Raw genomic sequence first — 12,344 nt, forward strand, 5'->3', positions numbered from 1 at the left:
GTTACAGTGGGACAGACGCAGTGGACGGGTTACAGTGGGACAGACAGACAGAGTGGACTGATTACAGAGAGACCGACAGAGTGGACGGGTTACAGTGGGACAGACAGACAGACGCAGTGGACAGGTTACAGTGGGACAGACAGACAGACGCAGTGGACGGGTTACAGCGGGACAGACCGACAGAGTGGACAGGTTACAGTGGGACAGACGCAGTGGACAGGTTACAGTGGGACAGACAGACAGACGCAGTGGACGGGTTACAGTGGGACAGACGCAGTGGACGGGTTACAGTGGGACAGACAGAGTGGACGGGTTACAGCGGGACAGAGAGACCGACAGAGTGGACGGGTTACAGTGGGACAGACAGACAGACGCAGTGGACGGGTTACAGTGGGACAGACGCAGTGGACGGGTTACAGTGGGACAGACAGACAGAGTGGACTGATTACAGAGAGACCGACAGAGTGGACGGGTTACAGTGGGACAGACAGACAGACGCAGTGGACGGGTTACAGTGGGACAGACAGACAGACGCAGTGGACGGGTTACAGCGGGACAGACCGACAGAGTGGACAGGTTACAGTGGGACAGACGCAGTGGACAGGTTACAGTGGGACAGACAGACAGACGCAGTGGACAGGTTAGCTTCAAAGGGCTTTTTTTAGTTGAACGATGAACAAACAGTATTCAGGCAACATAACAGAGCATAAATTCAGTACACCATGAGCTGACAGTCACGGAAAGCATGTGTTTTCAGCAGTCTGCTGATAATAAAGCGAGCTTCAGTACAGCATTGGGGAATTTTTGCTCATCAATAAAGACTATTACAAGCAGTATGAAGAAACGATCGACACCCATCAGTGCGATCAAAAATAAGGTGGCTTATATCAGCTGCATTCTTTCAAATAAACACGTCTGGTTACCGCTGAGCGAAATACACAGACAGACCAGTCAGTGAGGTCTGCAAAAGGACAGGAGCAAAGACGCATAACAGGAAGAAGCCCAAAGGGAACTTCTCTGACCTAGCCACGAATTAGTCCTTTTCAGCATCTGTTGTTACAAGACTGAAGAGACACACACCTCCAGGCAGTCCATTTCAACTTCTGGGGAACTGAGGTGACATGTTATTATCGAACACGACTATTAGGAAATGCTTTAACCAGAGAATCGAACTGCTTGTGCAGAATATTCTAATTCTAATTCTTCGTTATTTTTCTTCCGTTTGTCAATGTGAATTTAAGGGACTGGTTAAAGGTCAAAGGTCTCTCCTCGTCTCCCTCTCTTCTCTTCAGCCCAAGGCAGGGATGATCTGTTATGCTTCATATGTATATCTATGTGTATCCTCTCCTCAGCCCTCTGGTGGTCTAGGCCCCTGAGGGCCCCCCCACAGCCATGCCACGAAAAGGTTTGCCGTGGCGAACAAAACATGGACAACAACCCTGCTTACTGTAAGCCTGAATATAAACCACGGTGCACGATGTCTGTGTTGCTTTTTGTTAATTACTGTTTAAAAAAGGTTACATTTCAAAGACCAAAGATTTTAAAGACATTGTCACAGCAAATTCTTCAGCGTCGGGCCATGAGTCGAAGAGAGAGTCTATCATTTCATTACATCAAGTTGACATCATTTGAAATTCAGATATTTTGCATATCTCTTTGATATCGACTTGTTTGTAGTTTGTTTGAAATGATGGATGAGTCTTAAAGGGTTTTCTCCATTCCATCCATATTCCAGTATTTCTGAATTGAGAGTTACGTGTTTCTGTGAACTGGAGGAACCCTCAATGTCTCGATATCTAAGGCCAAAAGATCCGGGTCATTCCTGCTGCAACCACTGAACCTAAACGAGTCATTCAAACTGAGCCTTTACATTCGGTCACTGGGGGAAGCTGAAGGACCTTTTTTATCAGTTGACTCGTTATTTGCAGCCTACCTGTGTACAGGTGCTGACATGAGCTACCCTTCCTAAGAGCAGTGATTACACGCCACTCATGAGCTCAGGATGATAATGTGGTATTTCATTTACACTAATAAATACTGTAAGGGACAGCGGGTCAGTAAAAATGTCTATCTGGGAGCCAAAGCGTCCCTGGTAATGTAACCTACTGAGGGTCGATGTGTCAAGCTGGTCAAGTGTAGCTGCGATGTGACCGGAAATAATTAATGTCTGTAAATAAAGGCCTCGCCCTTGAGCACAAGCAATTTGTACATAATACACGGGGTTGAGGTTTATGTTGAAGTATTTTTCCGGAAGTTGTGTATCGTGTGTCGTTTGACGACACTAGCTGACTCCTCTTTGCCACGTTTCACTAAATGACGTAATCCCTCCCCGGGCTTGACAGTTCGCTGTTGCGGTAACGACACACTCAGCAAGAGGGAGAGAAAGGGCCGGCTGGCGAGACATCGACCTATATCTGTTTATTAGCTTTACGCTTACGGCTGCAGAACGAGCGAACAGTTCGTTTTAAAGAACAAGGCACCCGTAAAACCAAGCCACGTATTTTGTCTTATTCCTGACTTCGCTAACCAGCTGGCTAATGTTAGCGGTTTCCTTGTTGGAGTTGCAGCCATTTTGGATTTTTACCGAGAAACAACTAACGTTAGCTGGCCGTGGTTCTGGGAGCAGCGTAAGCTAGCCACCGCTCCCGTTAACAAAATTTAACAGCGCTGTTTATCTGCAGACAGGGAGAAAGAGGCGTTTCACGAGAGGGGATACACTATACAACGAGTCAACAATGAATCCCGAATAGTAAGTATTACACTTACGAAGGTTGTGTTCAATTTTGGCCAGCTAGCTAAGGTTAGCTATGTGTTAAGAAGTAAGTTAGCGTTGGTAAACAACTCAATAGTAGCAGTTGAGCTAAGTTAGCTGCTAACATCAGCTGACATTAGCCTTAATGTCCACCCACCTAGCCTGAGATAACGTTACTTTGAATATTTTCCAGGGATATAGGTGGGATGATAGATATGTTTAACAAACAACGAAGTGTTCCTTATATCCCTATTAACAGTGTTAGCCAGCTGTTGGGCCAGCGGCAGCAGCTTTAGTGACTCTGGTTTCGGTTCGTTTCAATCTGAGATGTAAATACAGGACAAAGGTGCCTTGTTGAATTTTGACTGCTAGCTAACTAAATGTAACGCGAGCCTTCTCTCTTTGTGCTTGACAGTGTTTTTAATTTAGCTAAAATACGCCATTATCAGCGGCATCAGATAGAATTAACGTTAGCCAGTTAAAGTCATAAAATCCTAATGATTATAACTCGACAACAAAGGTTCCCTGAGTGCCATTTTTTTTGAAAGACCAACGTTCCATCTGTTGCCGATGGTTATATTTTAGTCTGCGTGTCATTGTGATAGGCTACTTATTAGCAAACATACTATAGTAGCAGTCACCCGTTGTTTACGTTCAGGTCATTGGTTTTACGCTCTACCTGGTGTTGAGCATGACTCAGTTGTCAGTCATATGGTCCAGTAGTGCTGAAGCGGCCCCTCTACAGCCTCAGTCATGTGTAGGTCACATGCCACAGGACAAACCCTCGATTTCACCACAGCAGCGTTGAGCAATCAGGCACTTCAGCTTTCTCTCTGTCTTTGGTTTTCCAATCAGAAGTGTTCACATGAACGCTCTAAAATCAAAAAAACGTGAAGTCCCTTTTTTATCTTGTCATTAATCTAAATAGTGATATTCATCCCCATTCCCCTTTTCAGACTGCTTAATCTCGTATTAATGATTCACATCCTTGGTATAGACTAAACACTCCTAGGCAAGGTCCAAGATGATCTTACTCAATGAGTGCCAGTGTCAAAATGAAGAGGAGGTTTCTTTACCCCACCTTTATGGTTTAGGGTATAATTCAGTATGCTGAATGCCACACTTCAACATACTGAATTTGAGGTCAGAGAAACATGTTGCATTAATTAAGGTAACATGTTGACTCTTTACGCCAGTTTTTTTCAAACTCTTGTTTTTGGTCAACTTGGTATCATTGTCAGAGTTCACAGGGAGCCCATTGTCCACAGTCACAGGTTTAATGACGAGGGAATGAGTGGAATTCAGTACAATGAGAAGGAGAGGAACTGAGACGGTCCTGGGAGGCAGGATAATACTCAGATTACCAAGCTCAGCTGATGTGTGAGAATTAAGTTGTACAGCTTTCCTTCTACTGATGCTGGTGATGCAAAAGGTTCACCAAGTGCCAGTTGGTACGTTTGCTGCCATACTTTGACTGCTAGTTTTGGGTTATTACCAATAATAATATTACCAATGTAATTGTAAGTGGTGCAGTATGTATTTTAGACTTGTCATTGGGCTGGATAATCTTAATGTAATAGTAGAATGCCCAACCCTTAGTATGTAAGTTGTCCTATGCCTCAACAATTTGAGAATGAAAACTGAGCTTTTGTCAGTCACGTCCCACAGTAGACTACAAAACAGACTACATAACTCCAGCCACTGAAGATGCTTTCACTCTCAATCGCATGTTAAACTGGTAATGCATTAAAAAGCAGCGGCTTGGCAGAGTCACAAAATGAGACCCCACACCTTTGTGTAGCAGTAACTAGTGCTTCTTTGCTGTCTTAATACATGCTGTACACAAGTGTGGTGTTCAGTACTGCTAGCTCCACCCCGATACTGTTGTCTGGGTCAGTGGAAAATACCACCTTAGGAGCAGGGACTTTTGGGGGGGGCTCTGGCCCAGAAACCAAAACTGGAACTAGATTCCTGTGGTTAAAATCCAGGTGAAGTTCCTACTCAATAGTATGAGCTATTGAGATATCAGCTCAGTAAACATGTATGGGACTAAACTGAACAGAGCTGGAGGAGAGAGGTACGTCCAGTCAGATGATCAGGCGGCTTCCTGTGCCTGAGCTCAGCAGGGTTCCATGTCCTGAATGTTTCTTTTCCTTGTAAAATGCAGACCTTCAGCCCTGCTGCCAAATGATGTGATGCCACTAATGCTGATGGGCATATTTGCATCTAACTGAAACTGAGCTCCAATGTTTTAGAAGTAAATGGCCCATCATTGCTATGAATAAGCAGTGTGAGGTCTTGAATTGGACTTGAACCCCTGTCCCAGGCCCTTACTGCGGCGGCCATTTATGTAGTTAAATGGGTAATGTAACTCATTCATTTGGTTAACAATGTCTGAATATCTTCTAACTAGAGTTTTTTAACCCTTCCCTCACAGTGACTATTTATTCAAGCTGCTTCTGATTGGTGACTCTGGTGTCGGAAAGTCTTGCCTTCTTCTCCGATTTGCAGTAAGTTTCCCCAAAATAGCACATAAAGTATGTTTATATTAACTCCATTTTCCCCTTCAGCAGGATTCAGTCTTACAGTATTTTAAGTTTTACTAAGCAGTGATGTTGTGCAGACTGTTGAAAGCTGACTTCATTTGGACAACAATATATATTAGCTATCTTAACTGGGTTTCTTATAAACTCAATAAGAAACTAAGTTATTGTAAACAGGATGTGATGCTTACATGTGTATACTTAAGCAGTTAACTTGCCTGTAACTCGTTCATTCCCTGTGTAACATGCTCCAGTTTGTATATATTGAAACTTTTACTGTACCAACACCGTGGCTACTTTCCACAAGTGCTAGGGGACGCACACTATTTTTTCCTGACAATGCTACGTTGTGAACAAAAAATCTGCATTGAAATCATAACTATAAACAAAATAAACCTTGCTTTTAGAACCCGAGTTTAACGCGGAACGTTTTGGCAGTGCACGTGTTGTTGATTATTAGCTGTAGCATGCTAGTCAACTTAGCCTAGCTAGCTCAAGCTCATGTAGTATTGCTGCTCAACCGTATGGGAGCATTACGGTTTCCCTGCTAGTTACAGTGAACATGGACACAGATTAGTGTCAAACTGTATGCCGACATTGTTCAACTGAAGTCGGGTTTGTCCGTGGAAACACGTCATTTATTTATTTTTTCTTATTAACAATACGTCAGTATTTGAGTGCCTTATCGTTACAGTTGAATGTTTATAGTTGAATGTTTACATTTTTTCAAAATAAATGACAGTTAATTTATATCCCTAAAACCGAGGTGCATACCGAACTGTGAATTTTGTGTTCCGTTACACACCTAACATGAATATAACTATGTGTGTGTGTGTGTGTGTGTGTGTGTATAGTGAAGCAGGAAGTGAACAGGATGTGTGAGTCATCTAACTCTGTTTCTCTCTGCAGGATGACACATACACAGAAAGTTACATTAGCACTATTGGTGTGGACTTCAAAATACGAACCATAGAACTAGATGGAAAGACCATTAAACTTCAGATTGTAAGTAACCTACGGCTTCGCTTTTGCTTTGCAAAGTGCTTTCATATCAGTGTCCTTCAGTAACCGTGGCTCACTCAGAAAGTCAGTTTTCAGAACAGGATAACTTTGGACATCTGTACAACTGGAAATACTAAAGGATAAGTCTACCATTATTCTATTTTTTTCTTATTGACAACAAAACCCATATAAAGACCCAGAGCGCACCATGCAGTATCTGCGAGTGGAAAACCATCCTCACGAGGAGCATTTCTCCTCCGCGTGCACAGGTGCAGTCCCGCCAGCACGGGGCTGTGAAAGTTTTGCCCAATTAACGGTCCAATTTAAAGATATTTCATTAGATAATTATTGGTGAAAAATGTTAGTTAGTGAAAACATTTGTATTGACCATTAAAAGCTGTATAAAGTGTGTTGCTTTTGTATTTGTCAATGTCAGTACAAAGTCAAGCCATCGACTGTATTCATCTTCTTCCTTTGACAGTGGGACACGGCGGGTCAGGAGAGGTTTCGTACAATCACTTCCAGCTACTACAGAGGTGCTCATGGTATCATTGTAGTGTACGACGTCACAGACCAGGTCAGTATGACACTGAACAATTTCAAGCACTGAGCGAGTTCTTTCCATAGTGTTCACCTTACTCAAATCATTGCTCTGTGGTCTGTGATGAGGGGGAAAAGTCTTTCTTCCTCAGTGGATTTCTCACTGTATGAATTTTGAATGCTGGTTCTTCTGCTGTGAAGTTTTACACAACAACTATTTGAGTCAGAGAGGCAGACATTAAAAACTGACGTTTACTGTTGATGTTTTAGACCGCTGAAACTGTGTGCTGTCAGGGTCTGTTGTTGCAGCACTAGAAATATCGGGACGTGATGTCAGGTCTATATTTGGCCAGAAATCATCTTAAAGGTTGGGCTCCATGTTTTCACAAGAAGGAATCTGTCAGTGGGTTTCGGCAGTTGGATATTGATTGATAGCACATGATGTATTGTAAATAATTTGTCAAGACCTATAAAGCATGCTGATCACTGACAGTCGAGATGGTTTAATAAGTGGTGGTGGAACCAGAGGAGTAACTGAAACAGAGGGATTGTCTGCATGTAAACACCTGCTGTGGACCTGACGGAGGATTGCTGGTGTTATATACATTACAAACAGCTCTGAGCAGCTGCGACCAGAGTCCATGCTGCGGCCACGCTGTCCTCTGTTCATGTGGAGAAATGAGAGAGTACGCCCCACTCGTCCTCATAACATGTTGAAGTTTGCCCAAACTGTAAAATGAACTTGACCTTTGCATGGATCCATCGCTTCTGTGTAGCGGTCAAAGTTCATAAGCTGTAACGCCATTCTGCAGTGTCTTGTATTGTGTTCTGTCCTTGCAATGTTTCAGACTGACTTCCCATCAAACAAAGTGCCAAACAGTGCACTCTGGTCTTAAAAAGACATCCATATTGCATTAAGAAGTCTTACATCTGGCTCTGTGAAAGCTGCCGATGTCCTGTAGCAGATTTAGCTCGTTGCTAATGTTTATCTGTTTCAGGAGTCCTTCAACAATGTCAAACAGTGGCTACAGGAGATCGACCGCTATGCCAGTGAAAATGTCAACAAGCTATTGGTTGGGAACAAGTGTGACCTGACGACAAAGAAGGTGGTGGATTACACAACAGCAAAGGTGAGGCACCTGGGCATTTCCTCCCACACACGAAGCTGTTGCATATAAACGTTTTCATGCTTCCAACAGTTTTTGTTCTGAATTTGTCCCGTATTTTTTGTGCTGTATCCTGTCTTTGAAATGTTTTTCTGAGTGCTTTTAGCAGCACAAACACAATTCCATTCACCTTAAGGCCTCAGCATGCTTCCAATGAGCCAGTTTGTAGAACTTGTCGTCCAGGTCTAAAGGCAAAAGTGTTTCTGCCTGTTGTGAACGGCCTCGCTGGAAAACGTTCATGGTCCATCCAGACACCCATGGCAGTGCACTCAGTTAGCAGACGAAAAGTGACAGAAGTAGTTTTGTGAAGAGAGCTCGAGAGAGACGTTCTCACCTCCCCTCGTCTGAGCCATCACCAATTGTCAGATGCAGCCCCCCTTCTGAAAGGGGTTTTCAGATGCTGCTAGATGATCCAACAAGCACTTGTTTGAAGTATTGACACCCCCCCCACACGTACCGACACACACTCGCACATTCAAACAGGTTATACTCTCAAGTTATTGTTGTTTGACTCCTCTGCTTCCTCGTATTTAAAGACCCTCCTCATTCTTTGAATGATTATTTGTGTCTTAGAGTTTTTCCACAAAAATGTTAAAACATTCTTAAAATGACATATAGCCCTCCCTCATTGGAAAATTCAGAATCTATAAATGTGTAGATATTGTTCATTTGAAAAGTTGAACTCCCCCGTGAGGCCGGAGAAACCCAAAGTCAGGGATTCCTTATTTTAGCAGACTGCTTCAGCCTCCAGCCTGGGGTCAGGAAGTACAGGTGCTGCGGGGTGACGTCGCAGCTGGCGTCGGGGCTACGAGCCACGTCGCCACACTCGGCTGCTGGTAAACAAAACTCTGAACTCTGCTTGCTTCTCGAAGCTTACGGCTAACCTGACTCTGCTCCAACGACCGGCGCCCCCCCTCCCCGTCCCTCTCTGCCGCGCTGTCGTCCGACAGTGTTTACATGCAGCCATCGCGTTGACTGAAGCCAAAGTGGCCCGTACGACCGACATGTCATCTTTTTTGTGTACCGGCTCTTTATCATCTGCGCACAGCCCCGCGGCCCCTGTTAAGTCATGTGGTGTTTAGTATCTTATTATTTTGTCTGCCATGTCATGTTATTTGCCTTTGCACTGTTGCAAAAATAAAAAAGTAAAGAAAAACTCCTGTCCTCCATCCCTCCTCCGTTGTGTCCAGGAGTTTGCAGACTCTCTGGGCATCCCCTTTTTGGAAACCAGTGCCAAGAACGCCACCAATGTGGAGCAGGCCTTCATGACCATGGCTGCTGAAATCAAGAAGAGGATGGGCCCCGGGGCCACAGCCGGAGGAGGGGAGAAGCCCAATGTGAAGCTCACCCCCGGCACTACTGTCAAGCCTTCATCAGGAGGATGCTGCTGAGAGAGAAACCCCTTCCACTTTGACCCCCCACCCCCCCACCCCAGCAGGTCTGTCAGCCTGGTCGCCATCCCCCTCAAACTCCACTGTGTCCCATCTAAGGCCCGCCGCACCCAGACAGGACAGGGAAGACATGATTCACAACATGTCGGTTTGAGAACAAGAGGAAGTTGCCTGTATTTGTACTGTACATAATATAGCCGCACTACCAAAAACAAATAAAGCATCCTTCTTGTCATACTGTCCTGTTATTGATGACAAATTCTACAGATAGGTGATCATTTGACCAGGCCCTGACTCCCCCTCGCCCCCTATCTCAGACCTCTCAGAGACTACTCTTTTATTTGGCCCTCTGAATGCAGGTTCATGAGAACAGTGTGTGTGTGTGTGAGAGTGTGTCTGTTTCTCTGCATTCCTACAGCGGGATTGGTAAATGGATGGGTTTCATTAAGGTTTCTGTTTCTCTTTTCGTTCAGTGATTATTTTGCTGTTTGTATCAGCATGTGTCTGTCAGTCTGCCATTTGAAGGTGTGTGTTGTTTTTTTTTCCTCGCCAACCTCTGCACAGCAGTGTCTCACAGTCCAGCATCTAAAGTCTAGTGCAACAGTATATGTACATAAACATTATGTATATATTATGTCAGATCTGACTTGCCTGTTCTGTAGTGTTCAGTACGTTATTGGGATAGTCTTGACTATCTCTGCATTAAATTTGTGGCTGAATACAACAAAGTTTGTTGCCCAACATGTAACACTTTTGAAAATGTAACAACAGAAAATAAATATTGTACAACCAGACTGTATGAAATCGGAGGACCTGTCTGTGATTCTTGGTGAGATGTTGGAATTATTTATTCTACATTCATTTGGCATATCCACTGCCAGTTACATAGGGTCTGTTTGCCAGTTGCTGTGTAATATCAGTACAGAATTGCATATATAAAATACAATGTTCTTGTTTTCATAATAAAGGCAACTAAATTCCGTTTGAAAGGGACTCTGGGACCAGTGTTTGCTGTAAATAAATAAGATGTTAGAACAGGACAGCTGTATATGAAGGTTGGGTCTCAACACAATGGCCGTAAATGTGTGTACGTCGACGTACGAGCCACTCATTGGCTAGTTAACCTGAATCCTAAACTGCCAGAGTGTGGCCCAGTTTCTGCTGAACACAAGTCAGCAGATTTCACTGGAAATCCCACAAAGTTCCAGTCTGAAGTGTTGCCACATCTGATCAGACTTCCCAAAAACAAGCGTGTTCACCCAGAGCTTAACTGTCCACAGAGCAACTGCGTGAAACCTGGGATGATTACAACAGTCACTCCTGCATTTGGCGTGTGCATTTAGTCAAATGGGAAGTACAATTTCTGCTGAAAACTGTGTTTGCCAAAAGCAGATACTTCTTGCTGAAGAAAACCTGAGGCAGGAGCACGGTTTCTAGCACTAGTATGGGTGCGTTACAAGTGCTTTGAAAAGGATAAGACACACAGATAGAATACTTTATTAATCCCAAGGGAAATGACTTACAGCAGCTATGTTGGAACAAGAGAGGAGGGTATGATTCGCCTACATTGTACATGGAGAAATAAACCTCTTCATGTTTCACAGTATGTGGTCTGCCTATGGTACATCACAGGGAAGATTTCATCTTCTCTTGTTGCCAGCCAACAAGCAGAAACCGCAACAGCTCGCAGCACAGAGTGAATATAAATCTCTACATTTGGTCAATACACTGATCATCATGAGCAGATACAGGGTGAGGAACAGGTGTGGCTGGATCAGTGGGGCATGGGGTTAAAGGGCGTTACCGGGTGTGACCATCCCGTTTCTCTTTTCTACAGGCGGACTCTTGAGCACACAGCTGATTATCAAGTAGAAATACACAAGCCTCCCCCGAATGAACCAGATAACAGGACACAGCTCAAGCAGCAGAATAAAACATCACCAAGTCAGACAACACGGACGTGTGTAAACAATACAAAGTCCACAGCAGCTGCAGCCACACACACACACACACACACCAGCGCTCTCTCGCGGAAATGGAAATGATATTTCACGCTTTTATCTCGTCCCGTCTTTACTACTGGACCCCCTCTTCACCTGCCTCAGCAGAGCTTTAGACCAGGTCCTCCAAAAGGCGGCACTCTTCACTGGCTCCCCATCAAATTCAGAATCCGATTCCAGGTTACTGTGATCACTTCGACATGGTGACTGGAGCAGGTCTCTGAGGGCCTCTGATCAGGGTTTGCTGGTTGCTCCTCGATCCAGGATTAAAACTAAACGGGGCCGAGACTTTGAGGTTACATTGAGTTACAGCACATCTTACTGGCTCTGAATACTTCCTCCACCCCTGCCTGTTAGCTTCACCTTGTCGAGGGTCTCCAGCCTGGATTTAGTCAGCCAGAACAAACACTTTAAACCAGAGTGCAATATGATGACCTTAATAACCCTATATAAAGAAATATGGATGAACCTTTACCGGCAACGTACATTCGCGGGAAATATCAGATTAGGAGTGGCACATATTTCCACTAAGAGGGGTGGCTGTGTTGTTAAATTGTGTTCTCTGTACATGAAATGCTCTGTAGTCTGTAAATAATTTTCCACTTCATTTCGAAATAGTTTCCACTTGTAATCTTTATTATGAGGTTCGTATTTACTTCTAAAATACTGTAATATCTACACCGTACACCACCTTATTTAACAAGCAGTGGTTTCGTCCTAACTGGCGCGAAATGGAATAGCCCCGCCCACAATAAAACTTCTATGTGCGTCAAGCGAACCGAATTCGTGTAGAAAATGGCGGAAGTAAAGCGATTTTGCCTTTAAAATAAAAGATAATCGCAACCTCTCATTCCGGCTCCGGGGCGTAGCGTTCGCGTAAGTAGTTTTATTTTGAAAGGTAACGGCCGGACGTCCCTTCCTTGATTCTAGCTGCTTGCCGCGGATTAGGA

At 44.1% G+C, this 12,344-nt stretch overlaps 1 protein-coding gene and 1 long non-coding RNA gene across 2 annotated transcripts; one reads left to right on the forward strand and one right to left on the reverse strand.

Annotated features, from left to right (window-relative positions):
* Positions 1–2,317: 2,317 nt before the first annotated feature.
* Positions 2,318–10,188, forward strand: LOC122884928 (ras-related protein ORAB-1-like). The gene is made up of 6 exons (XM_044215454.1): positions 2,318–2,749; positions 5,190–5,262; positions 6,205–6,300; positions 6,779–6,874; positions 7,836–7,967; positions 9,194–10,188. The coding sequence occupies exons 1-6, from the start codon at positions 2,736–2,738 to the stop codon at positions 9,392–9,394; spliced, it is 612 nt and encodes a 203-aa protein (XP_044071389.1). The 5' UTR covers positions 2,318–2,735; the 3' UTR covers positions 9,395–10,188.
* Positions 9,834–12,158, reverse strand: LOC122884930. The gene is made up of 2 exons (XR_006380003.1): positions 11,758–12,158; positions 9,834–11,666 (listed from the first exon to the last, which is right to left on the reverse strand). It is a non-coding gene; the product is annotated as an uncharacterized LOC122884930 (long non-coding RNA).
* Positions 12,159–12,344: the final 186 nt, after the last annotated feature.

This window comes from Siniperca chuatsi, linkage group LG11 (genome assembly GCF_020085105.1).
Source record: "Siniperca chuatsi isolate FFG_IHB_CAS linkage group LG11, ASM2008510v1, whole genome shotgun sequence".
Lineage (NCBI taxonomy): Eukaryota > Metazoa > Chordata > Actinopteri > Centrarchiformes > Sinipercidae > Siniperca > Siniperca chuatsi.